The 21,147-nt window shown below is 43.8% G+C and overlaps 1 protein-coding gene across 1 annotated transcript in view; it reads right to left on the bottom strand.

Annotated features, from left to right (window-relative positions):
- NEDD9 (neural precursor cell expressed, developmentally down-regulated 9) overlaps nucleotides 1-21,147 on the bottom strand; it is a 190,240-nt gene that overhangs the window by 108,352 nt on the left and 60,741 nt on the right. Inside the window, exon 2 of the mRNA XM_017526665.2 lies at nucleotides 7,135-7,299. Coding sequence (XP_017382154.1) covers nucleotides 7,135-7,146 — 12 coding nt within the window. The 5' untranslated portion in view covers nucleotides 7,147-7,299. The remainder of the gene's footprint in view (nucleotides 1-7,134; nucleotides 7,300-21,147) is intronic.

The following is a 21,147-nucleotide window of genomic DNA, read 5'->3' as shown; positions in this document are numbered from 1 at the left end:
ATAGGTATGTAACTAACGGTCCATTAGCACTGGTGTAGATGGTTCCGCAGGGGCAAGGATGCATGTGGATTTTCACACAGTAGTTCTTTCCACTAGTATTGCCTCCTCCAGACAGCCTTAACAACCCATTAAGGAGATTCAATCTGCCTGTGTCCATTTCCTCATTCTTGAGCAGGTATTTGTTGGGGGCCTCTGTTGTTTCTCACATTTGCTCGGAACCATGAGGAGGACAGCCTTTCAGGACGTATGTTTTCATGAGCCACAGTGATGCTTGCAAGCCAGCCTGACACCATCCAGACCTTCCCTCCCCCAAACGCTGTCTCCACCTTTTAAGCTATCTTGACAGAATCAAACACAAAACACAAGCCTTAGTAGGTGACTTCTGGCCTCCAAATAAAGCATTATGGGGTATTCTGTTTCTATTTTCCTTGACTTTCCCCAAAGTAATTTTATATCCCTTAGGAGCCAAGAAGCATTTCCCGTAATTAGGTTTGGCTACTGGCACTTGCTCCTTGAAATATTCATCTGCCAGCTCCCAGACCAAGAGGCCTTGTCCCGGAAATGTGTGTTTTGTAGCAGAGTGGACATATACCTCCTAGAAGAGCAGGAAATAAGGCTCCACCTGTACCCTGAGACCATCTGAGCCCTTTTGCCCACTAATCGGAATTAATAGGAGTGGGCAAGAGGCCCCTTGGAACACTGAGCTGGGCTGTCACTGACTAGCCGTGGGTAACATGTCTTCCGGGTCTCAGTTCCCTCAACTGCAAAACCTTAAAAAGGGGTTGAAAGAAAGGGGCAGCTAACGTCTCTTGGAGGCAGGCACCATCAGCAGCTGTGCTCTTCTCTACATCTCGCTGCTTTCTTCGGATTTAGGTCGATGATGTGATTGACTTCTGGACGATAGAGTGCCGGTGGAAGTGATGTACTCTGCTTTCTAGCTTTCTCCCTAGTGTCCCACACCTTCCCTCTTCTTCATCTACGTGACGGAAGTTAAAGACCCTGAGATGCTGGAGCCCCATGATGCAGAAGACCCAGATCCCCGAGGACAGCTGTCCAGGGGAGTCCCTGACTGGCTCACGAGTGAGACAGCATGTTGTGCTGAGCCGCTGAGCTTGTACGCTTTCCACGCTACTGCGGTTGACTGCAGCACTGTCCTCATGAAGGTGCTCTACTGGCTTCAAAATTCTGTGTATCTAGGGAATGGCGGAGCACGGGCCAGAAATAAAAAGAGATTTTTAACATGAGCAGGAACCTACCATTTAATTGGATATTGTAATCAAAGGTCCTTCTCTAAATGAGCCAGAGAAAACCCAAGTGTGCATTGGATAATACTTAAAGAATAGGGATGTGTACTTCTTTTCAGTGTAACGGTGCCTCTGTGGGTACAACACCCTGGTCAAACCTGGAAAAATAGTTTTTTAGAAAAGAATATAAAGGCAAACTGTGGGAAAATAGTCATGGAAGGCCCTCTCACTAATAAAAAGAGAGCTCAGAATGTCTTGTTATTAGCAACAGAGATCTCTGACAAAAGGGCTTACCATCCCTGCACTTGTGATGCTTGCATGGAGATGGTGAGTACAGGGTCTTTGAGTTCTCTGCTATGGTCATATTTTTGCTGTGCTGCTTCCAGAATCTTGTTTGTCATATGAAAAGTGATTAGGTCTGGGTGGCTATTGATCAGTTAGGAAAAACAGACTTACTTTAATCCTTTTTCAGAATGGATTCCCACAGATAAGGTTGTCATCTGGACTTATTTTTACGGAGTGAAAGTGCCATTTTCAAGAAACCCCCAAAGCTTCATGTTTTAGAATAAGTGAGGGCCATCTGTGGGAAGAGAAAGCCACAGAAGACACTGAAAAACCACATGAGCCGGTGTTAAATCAAGAAAAGCGTCTGGTAGGCATGGGAAAGCCTGTTGAAGTTTCGAGGTCACTTTCTGCATCCCAGCTCCTGTTTATTTTCCGGACCTTGGTCAGTGTCTTCTTGACAGTGTAATTTCTGCAATGCAGCTGGACTTTGTGACCCATAATCAAACCCAGAAAGCCTTCAGCAATCCCATCTGGGTGGGGGGCTCCATTTTATTTGGTTTAAATGAGAAAGTTAAATCTCCACCCAGACAGGCCTCTTTGCAGGCCCAGTGACTCTCCCACCTGCAGGATATTTCATCTTTGAACAGGCTTATCATTTTCCAGACAAGCTCAGGGGATCTGCATCCTCCAATAAAATTTCTGTCTACATGAAATTGCCTTTTAGTGGTGGTTTACAACTGAATAAAACAAAAATAATTGGTTTGATTCTGTAACTGATGTGATTTATGTATGTTTTAGTTTTGGAATGCACAGTATTTATATAAAGGGAAGAGGTCTCTGTGATGTGGAGATCTACCTCCACAGAACTCATGGCAAAGAAGAAGGTGGAAATGTACTCAGGCATCCTCTAAGTACCGAACTCCCTGGAGTCTAATCTAAAGAACATTCTTACTGAGCTCAACATCCACAGCCTCAAGCAAAGGGTGTCATGATTTTCTGGGTCTCAGAAACATCCATGGAACTTGCTAAAATTATACTTTCCTGGGCTCCACCCTAGAACCCATGAACTAGATTCACTAAGAATGGGGTGGGGTCCAGGGATCTGTAGTTTAAGGATCTTTACAGGTAGTTCCAGTCACATATTTGAGAAACACTCCAAACTGAGAAATGCTTCTAGATTGTAATCAGTAACTGCCAAGGAGCTATTTACTGCAAAAAGGGGAAAGGAACAGATGCTTTCTAGATGCCTTCTTTGCGTCAAGCATTGTGGCTAGACAATCTAAGTCTTCATTTTTTAAGTCTTGCAACAGTCCAATAAAATTGGTATTATTATACTCATTTTGCACAGAAGAAATTGGAGATTCAGAGAAGTTAAGAAATATTAGCAAACAGCAAGGTAGAGATTTGAACTCAGACCTTTCTGGCTCCACAATGTTTCCACTAACTCATGTTAACAGTCCAGGGTTGGGCCAAATATTTTCGAGTTCATAATATGTTACCCTTTGATCTACTGAGAGACATTACGAGAAATTTCTTTGTTTTCTACCCCCCCACTCAGCTTTATTGAAGCATATTTGACAAATAAAAATTGTATATGTTTAAAGTGAACAACATGATGCTTTGATATACATATAAATTATGAAATAATTACCACAGCCAAGCTAATTGACATATCTGTCACCTCACACGGTGACCGTCTATGTGTATGTGTGTGTTGAGAACATTTGAGATCTACTGTACTAGTAAGTTTCAAGTATTGATAAATATGGTATTTTCAGCCATGCCACCATGTTGTTTATTAGATTCCCAGAACTTGTTCATCTTGTAACTGTTAAGTGTGTACTCTGACCAACATCTTTCCAATCCTCCCAGCACCCTAACCCCGGTAACCACCATTCTACTTTCTGCTTCTATCAGTCTGACATTTTTAGATTCCGTATATAAAGTGAGATCACGCAGTATTTGTCTTTCTGTGCCTGGTTTATTCCACTCAGCATAATGTCCTTCAGGTTCATCCATGTTGTTACAAATGATAGGACTTCCTTCTTCTTTAAGGCTGAATAGGATTCCATCGTGTGTGTGTGTGTGTGTGTGTGTGTGTGTGTGTGTGTGTGTGTGTGTGTGTGTATCACATTTTTTTAATCCATTCATGTAGCAATGGAATCAACATCTGGGTTGATTCCATATCCTGGCTATTGTGAATAGTGCTGCAATGAACATGGGGGTGAACAGAACTCTTTGAGGTACTGATTTCATTTGCTTTGGGTATATACCCAGAAGTGGAGTTACTGGTTCATACGGTAATTGCATTTTTAAATTTTGAGGAACCTCTGTGCTGTGCTCCATAATGACTATACCAGCTGATATGGTCTGGCTCTATGTCTCCACCTAAATCTCATGCTGAATTGTGATCTTCAGTGTTGGAGGAGGGGCCTGTTGGGAGGTGTTGGATCGTGGGTGTGGATTTCCCTTTTGCTGTTCTTGTGACAGTGAGTGAGGTCTCATGAGATCTGGTTGTTTGAAAGTATGTAGCACTTTCCCCCTTTGCTCTGTCCCTCTCCTGTTCCAGTCATGTAGGATGTGCTGGCTTCCCCTTTGTCTTCTGCCATGATTTTGAGTTTCCTGAGGCTTCTGCAGCCATGCCTCTCGTACAGCCTGCAGAACTGTGAGCCAATCAAACCTCTTTTCTTTATAAATTACCCAGTCTTAGGTAGTTCCTTATAGCAATGTGAGAATGGGCTAATATACCAGTTTACATTCCTACTAAATGTACAGGAGTTCTCTTTTCCCATATCCTCACCAACACCTGTTAGTGTTTTTGATGATAGCCATTCTAACTGGGGTAAGATGATATCTCATTATGGTTTTGATCTGCATATCCCTGATGATTAGTGATAATGGTTTGGCCGTGTCCCCACACAGATTTCATCTCGAATTGGAACTCCCATAATTCCCGCATGTTGTGAGAGGAACCTGGTTGGAGGAAATTTAATCATGGGGGCGGGTCTTTCCTGTGCCATTCTTATGATAGTGAATAAGCCTCACAAGATCTGATGGTATAAGCCTCATAAGAGCTGATGGTTTTGTAAAGCAGAGTTCCCCTACACAAACTCTCTTGCCTGCTGCCATGAAAGGCGTGGGTGCCTGTGCTCCTCCTTCGCCTTCTGCCATGATTGTGAGGCTTCCCAGCCATGTGGAACTGCAAATCCATTAAACCTCTTTTTCTATATAAATTACTCAGTCTCAGGTATGTCTTTATTAGCAGTGTGAGAACAGACTAATACAGTTAGTGATGTTGCACAGCTTTACAAGTACCCGTGACCATTTTATGTCTTCTTTTGACAAATGTCTATTTAGGTTCCCTGCCCATTTTTTTAGCCTGGTTATGTTTTCTTGGTTTTGAATTGTCTGAGTGCCTTATATATTTCTGGCTATGAACCCATTATCAGATGGATGGTTTGCAAATATTTTCTCCCATTCTGTAGGGTGTGAGAAATTTCTTAAGAAGATAATGCTAAGTCCTTCCATTCACTTAAGGAAAGTAAATTTCAGATTTGCAGTGGACACTGGGGTCCATGACCTGAGACCCTGTTTCAGGCTGAGCAGTCAATCACTCTGTCAGCTATGGAAGGGTTGGCACCTAGCAGCTCGCTGTGGAGTCCGCTCTTGAGATTGTCCCCAGCTGAGGCACAGCATGCCTCCTCCCTGGGCTGGCCCACTTGCAGTGACTGTCCTGGCAGGGGCATAAGCTTCCACCACCTTGCCTCAGTTCCAGATAACTCGGAAGGACCATCCCAGCTTCAGAGGGCCTCTGAGCCTTTATCCTCATTTCAGCTTCTCCCTCTGTCTAATCCTGCTTCCTCTGCTGCCTTGACAGGTTCCCAAGAGCACTCCCTACAAACTTCTGGCCTGCTAATCTCCATCTCAATATTTGCTTCTCTGGGAATGCAACCTGTGGTGTTGTTCAATCAAACTGTCCCTGCGGACGCATTACACCCACTTTAGGCAGTGTGATGGACTGAATCGCGGCCCCTACCCCAAATTTATGTTGAAACTCTAACATCCAGGAACTCCGAATGTGACTGTATTTAGAGATAGGGTCGTCACAGAAGTAATTAAGGTAAAATGAGGTCACATGAGTGGGCCCTAATCCAATATGACAGGAGTCCTTATGAGAAGAGGAGATGAGGACACAGACACCCACAGAGGGAAGAAGACCACACAGGGAGAAGACGGCCATCTACAAGCCAGGGAGAGAGGCTTCGGGAGTATCAACCCTGCCGATGCCTTATCTTGGACTTCCAGGCTCCAGAACTGTGAGAGAATAAATTTCTGTTGTCCAAGCCCCTACTCTGTGATACTTTGTAATGGCAGCCAAAGCAGATACAACAGGCGGATTTAGAGGTTCTTCATTTTGATCCTGATTCTTTCATTTTTACACTTAAGGAACAACTCTGAGGTCTTGAACTCCTGACCTCAGGTGATTCATCCACCTCGGCCTCCCAAACTGCTAGGATTACAGGCGTGAACCACTGTGCCCAGCCACTAGGAAGGATTTTTAAGAGGTCATTACCTTGACTTTAAAACATCACCGTGATAAGACAATCAAATTCATTTTTAATCCCTTCCAGGGAAATCCTTTTGTTACTTATCAAAGCATTTAAAGAAAACATTTCTTGTTATATTTAACTTGGAGCCTTTCCCCAGAAAGGAGATGGGGCTGTCCTCGGCTTGATGTGGCGCCCAGAGCTTTTTCATCTGTGTGCAGTTGACGGTTGATTCTCTGAGATACAGAAAACAGTTGATGGATCTCAGTAGATAAGGGAATTCACTTTTTTTTTTTTTTTGTGCACGAGTTATTCTGTATGCGTCTTCTCATTTCATCCTCTGAACAATCTTCCTGTCAGCATTTTATAAATGCAGAAACAGAGATTCAAAGGGGTCAGGTAACTGGCTCAGCTCAACGCTACTACTAAACAGAAAAGCAAGGACCGAAATTCAGGTCTTTGTGACACTCAGTGCCACCATGCCATGTGACGACGCCTGCGTCCTTTAGAGGCCAACCAATAGGTAAAACTACATATCACTTAATCTACTGAATTCTCATAAAACCTTCAGGAAGCCTTGGTTGGATAGAAAAATTGATTACTTTAACCCTGCACTCTACCCTCAGGCCAACTCGATTTTCTTGAGGAACGACCAAATGGAAACTGAATGGTTTGAAGGTGACTGGCAAACAGAGAAACTTGACTATTTCCAAACCTGGGCAGTCAGTTTCTGAATGAATAGTTCAGTGAGTATAACTTCCAGGCTTGCATGGGCACTGTTATGTTAAGTGGAATAATCTGTCTGCCTCCCAGAAGACTGTTTCCCCAGAGATTTCTAAATGTGTATCCATGTTAAAAACTCACCTAACAGAGCAAAATCTGGCAGTCTAAACTTAACGGTATTTTCCCCGAATGTTAGCTGCAACCCCCAATCGCTGCATGCATGTATGACAACAAAATGCTACTTGTAGTATTATTGCAGAGGATTTAGGCTGAGCAAGCTGGAAAAGGGGAATACAAATTGCATGGGTTTTTTTTTTTTTTCTATCAGTACTCACCCTTGTCCACATTTTCCCCCAAGGAATGTTGAAGCTCTGGATCTCGGAAAGGACAGCTCCACTGTTTTTAGTTTCCTGACCAGTTTCTTCGTTTTCATAACTCTACTTGAAGAACATGTGATGTTTGCCAGCGTCTGACGTTACGGACCTCACAGCTTACTGAATCTGAAAACAGGAGATAGAGGTGGAAAGGTTGGTAAACTCTGAAAAAACCTGAGATGCTTTTCATCATTTAAGGATTGCATCATAGCAGTTGGAAAAGCCAAATTCTTAGTCTCGAATGGAATCCATCATCCGTTCATTCATGCAACCAAAGAAGGCATTGATGGGGTTCTTACTGTGCATTAGTTGGAACTTCAAAGACACATAAAATATAGTCCTGTCCTCAAGGAGCCCACAGTCTCACTGAACAAACAAAAAAAATATAGCACAATAAAATATTACCTCATTTCTGGTCAAATGTGCAGAGGGCACAAAGGAAGAAAGTTAACCTTGGCGGAATCTTGAGAGATGGGTAGATGTTTGCCAGGTATTTTTTATGGATGGTAGAGGTGGGAGTGAACCTTCCTTGCCTGTAAGTTTTGGTCTTGTCATTTGTTTATTATTTTCTATTCTCCAATCCCTGTGGCCTCACCGTTCCCCTCTAAACCAACTTAATATGTGGCTGCTTTCATCACTTTGTAACCACCAGATGTGCCTGACTCTGCCTCTCACCAGCAGCTTGTGAAGGTCACCGGAGCCATATGCTTTTCTTGTTTCCAGAAAAGGAGAAAAACTGGTGTTTTGGAAATGTGGCTTTTAAATAGCTTAGATGCAAAGCCCAGAATTTGATTTTTTGGGAAAAACATGGACTCAGCTTTCGGTGAGTTAGAACTGGCCAATTTTTCACTTCTCTTTCAACACCTTGCAGTTGGAAGGCTGTTTTGAGATGGTGTGTGTGTATGTATGTGTATGTATTTATAGGCTATAGTTGGGATATATATTCTTAGAAAACCTGATATTTAAACCACATGGGGCACATGAATATCCTCTTGAGAACTGGTAATGTGAATCTTTGTAAAAGGACAGTGTTTTTCCTATCAAGAATAAAAAAATCAAAAGTAAATGGTTGTTTTAAAAGGGGAAGCAGAAAAATAAGAATTGTGTCTGGCACATAATAGAAGCTCAGCAAACGATTTAATGAACCTATGCAGCCACCTGAGGGGGAAGAGAAGTCTTCCTCGAACTCCTTTCCAAATAGGAAAACTGGGAGTTGGTCTCCTTTTGCTTCTACCAGGATGGGAACAGACTCCTGTAATTTCGGTTTGATAAACACAGTATTTATAGTCTTGGCTAAGAGAGGGGAAAAGGAATTTTCCTCTGAGGCACTTGTAGTGGCTAGGCAAGAGGACATGGGCCCATGACTCATTTGCTCTGCCTGAACCCATGTGTGGTTACCCCAGTATCTTGGCCCCACACCATGTGGAGAACCAGAAGGGAGAGTGATTGAGTTTCCAGCGCCCTGCCTCTTGTTTCTTGAGGTACTCACACTGTGAGGCATTTTAACTGCCCAAGGCATCTGTGCTCCTAAGACAACCTCTCAGAGCTGACTTGTCTATAGGGATACCATAAACTACAGTATGAGAAATCATACACACACACACACACACACACACATACACCCCATTAATTATTTACTGGGAAATATAATGCACATATAGAAAACTGTATAAAATAAATGTATAGCTTTATAAATATAACTGCCACCCAGGTCAAGACAGAGCATACTGCCAGGACTCTAGAAGCCTTCTAAGTGCCCTTTCCAATGCAACCCCTTTCTTTCCCATAAAGGTGGTACTACCCTTACCCCCATGCACCGGGGACTCTGCGTTGGGCCTTGTGCTTTTGGGCTTCCGGCTCTCCTCCAGTCATGCACTTTCTCAAGGGGAAAGAGGTCTGTGGGACCAAGAGAACACGCCCCCCTGGGACCCATGTCTCCCTATCTAGACCCCGTGCCAATGACCAGGACATTGGGACTTCCTGTCTAGATGATTCCAAACCTACTTCCAGGTCTTTGTGGGCTCTTCCTTAAGTCCTTCTTCTTGACATGGGGTCTGGAAGCAGATATTCATAAAAGGCCATGGGTGGAGGTTAACTTGAGGGCTCAAGAGTGATATATACGAGCACCAAGGCCCTTGGGTTGTGGGATGGAGCAGGGGTAGGGCATCAGGGTGGATGGCTGGGTCTAGGGGCTGCTGCTTCTTATGGCAAATGTTCCAGCAGGAAGGTCCAACATGCCACGCCACTGGGAAGGCAGCTGGTACCAAACTCATCCTTTCACAGGGGTTCGTGTCCCCAGAGCATGCTCTGAGAGTTGTGGCAGCGCTGTGCACAAATTGCTGAATTGCCCAGATGGGACCAGTCAGGACCGCTGCAGAGGAGGGAGACCAGCTGGGGAGTCTGTCAGCCTGCAGCTCATTAGTATGCCACATCTGGCAGCATCTGTTCCTCCAGGAGGCAGCAACGGCCATGCTCTCTGGTCACCAGAAAGCAAGGGGCATGAGTAAGTCTTTTCGGCAGAAATAGCCACATCCTCCTCACACGCCCACTTCTCTCTCTGCCTACTAATGCCCCCAAGCTTACCCACTTGCCAGTGTGCTCAACCTCCTTGCCCTTTGTTCTTTTAATGCATTACCCAGCCAAAGCCCAGCCTTGGATGAACCCAACTGCTTACTTACTCTATGTCAATCAACCAGCTGTTGAGCATGGCTGGAAAAACCACACACGCTGCAGATGGCGCCACTGCAGACTCAGGGTCACCAATGCCATCTAGACCCTTGTTACTGTCAGGCAGCCTTCTGTAGTTCCCTGGCCAGCTCGCCCTCCTGTTCTCCTACTTTTCTAATTAAAATGAGAGTAGATCATCTTCTGCAATGCTACACTGAATGGGTCCTAGTCTAGAAACAGCGGGCTGTTGCAGTTTATACACAGCAGATGTTTCCAACTTCCCCATGTTTTTCAAAGTCTCTGGTTTTATTGCCTGTCCCTCTTCTGAGCCCCAATCTTAAACCCTGCTGTTAATCTCAGTAGCCAGTCTCCCCACATGCTCCACAAAGAAAGCAGGAGCCCTCAACTTCCCTTCTCCACATCTGCAGATGCACTTTGCATTTCAACTCATCCCCTTTTCCTTCTCTCATCCTTGCGACAGCAGAGAAAATGTCTCCTCTCGTGCCCAAGTGAATCCCTCCACCTGTCACTCAGTGCCGTCCTGTCTTGCCGTTGATGGGACTTTTCTCCATAAATGACCTCTCTCCTGACTTGCTACCAGCAGTCATGCCTTGCCCTTACTACGCTGAAGTCAGGTTTTTCCCCAGCTGACCGAGTCCTTCAGCTCACATGGCCTTCATCTGTTCGGGGGAAAGCAGAGATTTCTGGTGTCTCTTCTTGTGAGGACACTAATCCTGTTGGATCAGGCCCTCACCCTTACGACCCCCCTTAATCATAATTACATCTTTAGGAGCCCCATCTCCAAATATAGCTACACTGGGGGTTAGGGCTTCACATAAAGATTTTAGGACAACATAATATTCAGCCCATGACACTGGCATATAGTATATAATAATTATCTATCTATCTATTATTATTATTATTAGATATTTTGTACTCAGCCTGGCCACTTTGCTGCCCAGGCTGTAGTGCAGCGGCACTAGCATAGCTCACTGAAACTTTAAACTCCTGGGCTCAAGGCATCCTCCTGTCTTAGCCTCATAAGTAGCTGGGATTACAGGCACATGCCACCATGCCCGGCTAATTTTTTAACTTTTTGTAGAAATGGAGCAACCTACTATGTTGTCCAGAGTAGTCTCGAACTCCTGGCCTCAAGCAATCCTCCCACCTCAGCCTGTGTCGTTGCTTTTAAAAGTCCTCCCTGAACTCTGCTTTTCCCTTTAGCTATGGCCCTGGTTCTCTCCCACCTTCATAGCCAAGTTGTCCGTATTTACTACTTCCAGTTCCTGTTTTCACTGGTGACAGTCTTGTGTTTGTTTTCTCTCCCTCACTAAGGGGTCCTTCCTGACATCCTTTCTTCTAAATCCTTTTCCCTAAACCCAGTGGACCACTTTGAGTCTGACTTTACTTGACATCTCTGCAAGATTTGACATCATTGAACACTTTTCCCCTTTTAAATGATGTTCTTTCCTTGGTGCTAGTCTGTCTGGGTGTTTCTCTTCACCTCCCTTCATGACATTGAGCCTCCAGTTCTGTCCTCAGCCTCCTCCACTTTCTTTTTTTTTAAATTAATAAATGTTTTAAAATTATACTTTAAGTTCTGGGATACATGTGCAGAACACAGAACGTGCAGGTTTGTATAGGTATACATGTGCCATGGTGGTTTGCTGCACCCATCAACCCATCATCTACATTTGGTATTTCCCCTAATGCTATCCCTCCCCTATCCCCCACCCCCTGACAGGCCCCAGAGTGTGATGTTCCCCTCCCTGTGTCCATGTGTTCTCATTGTTCAACTCCCAATTACGAGTGAGAACATGTGGTGTTTGGTTTTCTGCTCTTGTGTTAGTTTGCTGAGAATGATGGTTTCCAGCTTCATCCATGCCCCTGCAAAGGGCATGAACTCATCCTTTTTATGGCTGCATAGTATTTCATGGTGTATATGTGCCACATTGTCTTTATCCAGTCTAGCATTAGCAATGGCAACAAAAACCAAAATTGCCAAATGGGATCTAATTAAACTAAAGAGCTTCTGCACAGCAAAAGAAACTATCATCAGAGTGAACAGGCAATCCACGGAATGGGAGAAAATTTTTGCAAACTACCCATCTGACAAAGGGCTAATATCCGGAATCCACAAAGAACTTACACAAATTTACAAGAAAAAAAGAATCCCATCAAAAAGTGGGTGAAGGATATGAACAGACACTTCTCAAAAGAAGACATTTATGTGGCCAACAAACATATGAAAAAAAGCTCATCATCACTCGTCATTAGAGAAAGCCTCTTCCACTTTCACCACCTGCAACCACAGCTTCAGTTTCCACCTGCAGCTTCAGGACTCCTGAACCTGTCTCTCCAGCCCAGGCCTTCTCTCCAAGTGGCCCTGGACAGCTCCCCTCGATGCCCGTCTCCTACTTTGTGCTCCACCTCTCCAAAAGACGCACCCCATCTGCTAATCCAAACGGATGTTTTCAGCTTTTGTCTCCTCTCAGTGAATGGTGCCACCACCCACATTAGATACTGGGCCTCATCCTAATGCTGTCCATTGTCCATCTTTCCCCATCGGTTTCAAGACGTCCTCTCAGCAATACCTCCTGCAGTGCTCTTGCACCTCCCCGTTCCTCTCTGGCCCTACTGCTGCCACGTTCACGCCACTTCCGTTCTCATCTGGATTACTGCATTGGCTCTGGAGACTTAGCTCCTGCCTCATCTCTCTGTAACCTTTTCTTCAGGCTGTAGCCAGAGCTGATGTCTCTAAAATGTAAACTCTATCACGTGAACTCCTGATCCCTAAAGTTTTTTTTTAGTCAAGTGATGAAATTTCTAAGGTTATGGAATTACTATGAAATGTTTTAAGTTTGATAATGGTAATATATATATATATATATATATATAACATACACACACACACACACACACACACACACACACACACACACATTAAAGAGTACTTATCTTTTGAAGATTCATACTGAATATTTGCAGGCCAATAAACCAGTGGGATGAGGTGAGTGGGGAGACAGTAAGACAAGGTTTTTCATGTGCTGAGAATTATTGAAGCTAGGTAATTGATACTACTCTTTCTACTTTTGAAACACTCTACAATAAAATGTTTTTAAAAGAAAATCCCTAAACTCAAGCAAAACAAAAAGTACTGCAATGTCTTTCTTACTGTTCTTAAGACAGAGTCCTAAATTCTTAGATGGCTCATAAGGCCATGAATGGTCTGGCCTCTGTCTACCTTTCTTTCAAGTTCAGGGCATCCAGTGCTTATTGAAGATTTGTGAAGTGGATGGATGGATAGATGGATTCGTGGGTAGGTAGATGGATGGGCAGACAAATGGATGGATTAATAGATGGATGGTGGATGGATGGGTAGATAAATGAATATCTGGATGGGGAATGGATCAGTGGGTAGATATATGATGGATGGATGGACAAATGAATAGATAAATGGTGGGTGGACGGATGGATGAATAGATGAATGGGTGGATGGTTGAATGGATGAATGAGTTGAAGAGATAGATGGGTGGATAGTTGGTGGATTGATGGATGAATAGGTGGATGGTGGGTGGATGGATGTGTAGGTGAATGGATGAATGAGTGGGTAGGTGGATGGATCAATGGTGAACGAATGAATAGATAAACGGGTGGATGATAGGTGAATCGGTAGATGGATGATAGATGGGTGGATAGATGAACAGATGGATGGGTGGGTGGGTGAATGGATGGGTGGATGGAAAGAGAATAGCGAAGGATCCTAAGTTCCTACCCTCACTCTGCAAGTAACTTTCTTTGAGATCTTTGAGCCCTCACTCTCTTTGGGTCTCAGTTTTCTCATTTGCAACAGGAAGAGTAAACAAACTCATCATTTTTTTTGGAGAGAGGTGCCAGTTTAAACTCTTTTATTTTGGAACTTATGGTGATATTTGTTTTTAAAAATTGTTTCATCGTTACAAAAAACTAAAAATTTACATCTTCTGGATTAGGTGACATTTCAGATCCTTCCCAACTGCAATAGACTATGGTTATAAAGAGGTTTTACAAGTTAAAACATATGGATTTGGTGAACATACAGTAAAGATTTTTCTCAAAAACCCTGATTTAATAAAATTTTTTTTTCTCTGGTAAAGGAAACTTGTTATAGGACTTACTAACACAATTCAATTTGTAAGCCTTTTAAAGACACTCATATAAAACTTTCGTAAATTAGAAAAGCAGTCTTTTCTTGGACCATATGTTGCTATTTGGGGTTTAGAAGTATGCTCACTGTCCACATGGTGCAAGCAAGCACTTTACATAAACAGGACCTTTAGGTGAGGAGATCCCTGTGGATTATAACTGTGGCTGCTCCATACTGTTACCCCAACTCAGCACTTGGTGCATACTAAGTGCTCAGTAAAATTTTGCTTTTAAATGAGGACCTAGGATGAAGAAGACCCTCAGTGGGGCTCTGTTAGAATTTTCAATGATAGGAAAGGAAAATAACTTCCTTCCAAAGAAAGGAGTAGGTGGGGAGAAATGTGGATGAAGGAAGACATACTCTTGGCCCAGGCATGGGTAAAAATGGCAAGGCTTCTGCTTGTAGGGTGGTTCTCTCTATAGATTGAAATAAGCAGGATTAAGCAAGGCAACTTTTATGTTCCCCTCTAAACAGTCTAGGTTCCTAATTTCCTGGCTAATTTACTTCATTTTGTACACTGAGGCTTGTGGACCATCCAGTTTACGTTTTTCTGCTCGTTCCTTGGATGTTTCTCAGTCTGATATCTGACCCTTCTATGTAAGGTCCTTGATGGAAAGCCACATGGCAGCTGCTGAGATCAGCCAGGTTTTTCAAACCACTGTAACACCCATTCAGCCACGTGCAACTGGCAGTATGTGATGGTAGTCACAGCAGGAAGGACTGCGGGATGCGAGTCAGGGACCAGGCTCTAGTCCCAGGTGCGCAGCTTCGGGCAACTCAGCCACTCCTGAGTCTCAGTTTCCTCATGTGTAAAATAAAGAGATCAGACAAAAATGCATCCCCAACTTTGCATCTTATTTAGGTTATAACCTGGATATATAATCGATGTGATACAAGTACAGACCTTTATCAGTTATGAATGTTATAAATTTAGTGATGCGCTCTGGTTAGCCTGTCACCAAATGAGTAGTATCTTAAGGGAATGGAGACTGATCTAGCTCTGTCTTCTAGATGGTTCTGCCTGAGGGTTCTGGACCCAGGACCAATGCAGCCAACAAAGCTACTTCCTGACCGCTGACAGTGTTTGAAGTAGAGGTCTGTTGAAACTACAGAGTTGTTGAGTTGTCTTCCTTAGCAACTTTATTTCCCCAGGGTGTGGAGCCCTACCAAGGTTTTGCTTGACAATTGATGAGAAAGTCCTTCTACCACGTTGGGATCCACACAGCTTATTTTGGTAGGTAACTAAGACAGAGATCATTAAACCCTTCATAAAACAGCCCATCAGCCACCTGCTTGCTGAGCAAAAGGCTGCTCTTTGGCGGGAAAGATTGTTCTTCAGCCCACTCGGGTCCCATGCAAGATTCTAACCAGGTTGCCTGTGAAAATTTCTTGGTTGTGATGTATTTCTTTCCATTTATATAAAAGCAACCAATAAATACCAGTGATCTCGTCAGGCCATGCCAAAGAAGAATTTGTAGGGGATTTAATATCCCAATGCATTGGACATACTTGAATTTGGCTGAACAGTCAAATTGGGTGGTTTGGCTCAATTTAACCAGTTTAAATGTTGTTGGTGTATAGCTTTGCAAATGACTTTGGTTGTTACCGAATGATTGCTGAAGGGCATTGACTTATTCATGTATTTGAAATCCTCAAGTGTGTTTTAAAGATCTACAAAACAAGCCTTACCTTTGTTGTAAATGGGCAAGACTCAATAAAGGGAGTGAGATGAAAAGAGCTATTAGTTCATCTGTTGGGGCATCCAAATATGCACCCTGAAGGAATAGCAACAAATAATTCATGCTTTAACATGTTCTACAAACAGCAAGATGTTCCAAACTATTGCCAACAACCCGACCAGGAAAAAGGGCATGGTGGTGATCATGAAATAATTGAGGGTAAAAGGCAGGGTTATAAGTCCTTTAAACCCTTTTGAGCTTAGGTAATGTCTTGCTGGGCACATGGCTCTGATTCTTTCTCTGGTCTTTGCCAGCAGATTTTTAGGAATCTCCTGGCAGAAGAGCATTGTTTGCGGCACCTTCCATTCCTGCAGAGCTCTTGGACGCTATTTACAAGGACTTTCAATTGCCTCCTTTGCCCATCTGGTATTAATTTTTATTTCTTCGTTACTGGGTCTCTGATTCATCTCTACCCAGACCTTTGAGTTTCCTGAAGGCTTTCCTTTCCCAGACGAGGTGCCACACCCAGGTAAGTTCACTTGCTGTTTGCTTTGAGGAAAGTCAGGATCTAGAGTTCCCTAGCTCAGAGAATAAGACTATGATTCATTTTATCATTCAAGTCAGGATGGAGAGGATTTCCTTCATCTCCCTTTACTCTCACTCCCATGTCTGATCGGCTTATCAGTGATGGGGTTTTGCCATTTTTAGGCTGTAGGATTTTCCAGCTCCCTTTTTCTGCCCGTGTCTCCATCTCAGTTGCCTCTGTCTTAGCTCACAGTCTCTCTCCTGTACTGTTGCAATTGTCTTCACATTGTATCCTAAAGGCAACGTGGGTAGGCTTGGAAAAGCATTCATTGGGTCCTAAAGGCAATGTGGGGTAGGCTTGGAAAAGCTTTCATTGGATCCTAAAGGCAATGTGGGGTAGGCTTGGAAAAGCTTTCAATTTCATTTTCTTGCCATAAAAATCACACTGAAAATAGTGGCTAATTAATTGAAGGGGCAGTTGAAATGGAGGTAGAGAGGATTATAAAGCCGTGCTGCAAATGAGAATTATAAGGAAGGTTTGGATTAAGCTGGAGACAGACACAGCGAAAAGGAGAGAAAATAGCTATTTAGCAAGGAGAACAGAAAGAGCATAGTAACTGATTTGAATTACAAGGTGAGGGAGAGGGAGCCCTTGGTAACAAACATCTCCGGGATAAAAGCTTTGGAGGCTGCATGGATGTTAGTCGCATTCTGAGAATGAAGAAATTAAGAATTAAGCTTATGGGGAAACGGTGAAGTTGAATGCAGCATGTTAAGTTCTGGTTTCACGTGGAGAATATCCAATGGGGAGAGAATCTGTAAGCAGTTACATATCCCAAGTCCGAGATTCAGAGAGAGCGAATGTTGAAAGCAGAGATTTTATAGTCATGAGCTTAGAGCTGAGAGTTAAAGCAACAGCGCTTATAACATCAGGCAGACAGAGCTCGTTAAATGAGATAGGCTGGGTGTGGTGGCTCACGCTTGTAATCCCAGCATTTTGGGAGGCCGAGGTGGGCAGATCACCTGAGGTCAGGAGTTCAAGACCAAACTGGCCAACATGGTGAAACCCCATCTCTACTAAAAATACAAAAATCAGCCGGGTATGGGGGTGCAGGCATGTAATTTCAGCTACTCGGGAGGCTGAGGAAGGAGAATCATTTGAATCCGGGAGGTAGAAGTCGCAGTGAGCATTCTAGCCTGGGCAACAGGGCAAGATTCTATCTCAAAAAAAAAAAAAAAGAGACAGACGGCAGGATCCTGGGGACTATTACTCCTGGAGGGCCACACAGAGGACAGAGGGCTGGAGAAGATTCATTATGGTGTGTTATTACGCAAAGAAGACAGGAAAGAATTGACAATTAGAATATGGAGATTCTTGAGATCACTTTCAACAAAGTGCTGGAGACAGGTGCCAACTGCCACTGGGTTGACCTGTGAATGAGAGATGGAAAACTGCAGAGTCTAGACTTCTTTTTCTAGAAACTTTGCTGTAAAGAAAAGACAATGAACCTGAAGCAGGTGATTGCATGCGTGGCCAGTGCACCCGAGAACAGGAGGGCACATATGATGGTTAATTTCATGTGTCCACTTAACTGGCCGCAGGATGTCCAGACATTTAGGCAAACATTATTCTGAGTGTTCCCATGAGGGTGTTTTGAGATGAGATCAACATGTAACTCAGTAGATTGGATAAAGTGGGTGGCCTTCCCAAAGTGACTGGGCCTTGCTCAATCAGCTGAAGGCCTGAATAGAACAAAAAGGTGAACTTTCTTCTGCGTGAGAGAAATCCTCCGGCCTGGTTGTCTTTGAACTAGAACATTGGCTTTTTCTCACTTTGGACTTAAACGGAGACATCAGGTCTTCCTGGGTCTCAAGTCTGCTGGCCTTTATGCTAGAGCTATATCATCAGCTCTCCTGGGTCCCAGGCCCTCAGACTCAGACAGGAACCACCCCATCTGCTCTCCTGGGTTCTCAGTTTGCCAACTCATTCTGCAGATTTTGGGACCTGTCCCCCTCCCTGATCACATGAGCCAAGTTCTTATAAGAAATCGCTTTCTAAATATATATATGCATCCTATTGGTTCTGTGTCTCCAGAGAACCCTGAGTAATACAGTACAAAATGGAAAAGAAAACAGAAAAAAATAGAAAGGAAGGAAGGGAGGATGAAAGGAAGGTGTAGCGGGGGATGAGAACCACAGCCTGCGAGCTTTGCAAGTGTGGGAAGACAGTGGGTCACTGCTCCATTGTCTGTGATCTCTGACGGCATTGATGATTCATTCATGTTACATAATTAGAATTCACCTTCAGACTTTACTGTCTTACAATTTCGTCTCATAGAAACAAGGCTCCCTAGCTTGGCTTGTTTTCTTGTTACTCAGGGGCTGTTGCTAGCATAAGGTCATACTTAGAAAACTGAACCCTCAATAAGATTACTCAGAGACTTGGCAGCTTTTTCTCTGGCCATTTTGTCTTTAAGTTAAAAAAAAAGAAAAAACAGCTCACTCTTCTAAAGTAATATTACACGGCAGTTTCAGATATGTCCTGTAGGCCAGCCCTGAAATGTATGGTCTTTCTGGATACTCGTGAGAGAGAAGCTTTGTTTTTAAAAATGAAAAAAAAATTGTTTTATGAAAAAGCATCTCTGATAACCCAGTTTTTAGGAAACTGTCTGCTGAGAAGAAGCAATAGGAGAGGTGAGAATCGTCCAGTTTATCCCTAATTCATTTCTGCCACGGTGATGGGATAACCTCAGGAACCACCAGGGCCATTTAACCAAGAGATTCATGACATTTCTGCTTTGTTTTTATAAAATTTTTGTTATAACATCAAAGTGACAAAGATAAACCACTTTATCTGTGGTTGTGCAGATGCCATTTGGAGTATCTGCCCAGCTTAAAAGATTCCCCTGGCTGTTCTGCCCACTCAGAACAGCAGGACCCACATTTTAACTTGGACACCATGACCAAGCTCTGCTGTTCACAGCTGCCTGGCCCAGAAACGGGCGCCTGGCCCCAAGTTCCGGGCCAACGCCCTTCTCTGGGAATGGGGAACCAAAGCAGAAAAGCATCCTGTGCACTCACACTCACACAATCACACGCACCCACACACTCACATATACATGCACACTAACGTGCACACATGCTCTCTCACACACACCCATGCACACTCACTAACATGCACATACACACTCGTGCACACTCACACACACGCACCTTCACACACTGTCACACACACGCACACAAAGATGCAACACACACAAACATGTAACACACACGTGCACACAAAGTCACTCAGTCTCTCTCCAACTGTGAATTTAGTCACTGTGAGCTTCCACCTTTACCTGTTGTGAGGATTGAATAGAAGAGAGAAAAAAATATTTCAAGAAAGAAGACTCAAACCAAAGCAGCAATGGGTGACAGGCCCAGTATCCCCGGCTGTCCTGCGGTCTCCCAGCTACCGGATGCTGTCCCTTCTGGGAGCACGGCTACACGTCTGCCTTTGGTACTATGAGATGTGTCCTTGTCCTAAAAGTGACCAACCCCTGCCTCTCTTTCCCCCCCAGCCCACCACCAAGCTGAGTTGAACTGTATTTGTTACTCACAGTAAAAAAAATCCTAATTCATTAGGTTACCATTTTAAAAATAAAAATATATCTCTTTTGGGTTGTCTAAAAAAGAATCAGGTTTGATAATTTTGACGGTTGCAGCTGTAGGAAGTGAGAGGGGGAACTGGTCTTCTAAATAAATAACCTTTTATACTCTCCCACCTTTTTCTTATCCCAGGAAAGCCTCAGGAACTTGTTGAAATAGGGACTGCCACGCCCTGTTGCACTATTGGTGAAAGAGAGGTCCATGCAGTGCCTATGATGAGCAATTTGTTCATGTCTATCCCGATTGTACGTGCGTACACCCACTCATCCCCAAATGCCATCCTCAGGAGTTGATGCTGCATAGAGACTTGCACATGTGCAAAAAGACAGTGCAGAGCTGCTTGGTACAACATTGTCGGTGATAGCAACATATTGGAAGCAACCTGAGTTTTTGCTAATAGAGAATTGGCTACATAAATTGTGCTAATCTATGCAACTTGTGTACTATGATGCTATAAAAAAGAATGAACAAGACCTTTATGTTTGGAAAGATCTCTAAGCTATAATGGTAAATGAAAAGTGTAAGGTGCTGGGTGCAGTGGCTGATGCCTGTAATTCTAGCACTTTGGGAGGCCGAGGCAGGTGGATACAAGGTCAGGAGTTCGAGACCAGCCTGGCCAAGATGGTGAAACCCTATCTCTAATAAAAATACAAAAATTAGCTGGGGGCGGTGGCGTGTGTCGCTAGTCCCAGCTGCTCAGGAGGCTGAGGCAGAGAATCGCTTGAACCCGGGAGGTGGAGGTTGCAGTGAGCTGAGATTACGCCATTGCACTCCAGCCTGACAACAGAGTGAGACTCCATCTCAAAAAAGAAAAAAGAAAAGTGTAACGTACAGAACACTGTTTTACAGGCTATCATTTGGGGGCTGACAACAGCTATTCAAATGTGCTTACATATATGTTGAAAACAGTTTGAAAAGAAAAATAAATCAGTACCAGCGGCTTACTTGTGTGTATGAATCGGTGTATGGCAGGGGTGGGGTGAGGGCAGGTGGCTTAGGTACAAGACAGGAATAGCAAAGAGACTTTTTAACCATATACCTCTTAAGAGGTTAAAAAACCTGTTGAAACATGGCTGTTAACTATGAGAGAGAGAGAGAGAAAACGAGAGAGAATGGAGGGAGAGAGATAGGGAAGGAAGGAAAAAGAGAGAAACAGAGGGGCAAGGAAAGCAAGAAGGAAGAAGGGAGGGAGGGAAGAAGGGAGGGAAAGAAGGGAGGAGGGAGGGGAAGAAGGGAGGAGGGAAGGGAAGAAGGGAGGAGGGAGGG

This window comes from Cebus imitator, unplaced genomic scaffold (assembly GCF_001604975.1).
Source record: "Cebus imitator isolate Cc_AM_T3 unplaced genomic scaffold, Cebus_imitator-1.0 Scaffold43, whole genome shotgun sequence".
NCBI classification, from domain to species: domain Eukaryota; kingdom Metazoa; phylum Chordata; class Mammalia; order Primates; family Cebidae; genus Cebus; species Cebus imitator.
Note: the sequence above shows the minus strand (reverse complement) of the source record. Positions and strands in the feature narration are given on the sequence as shown.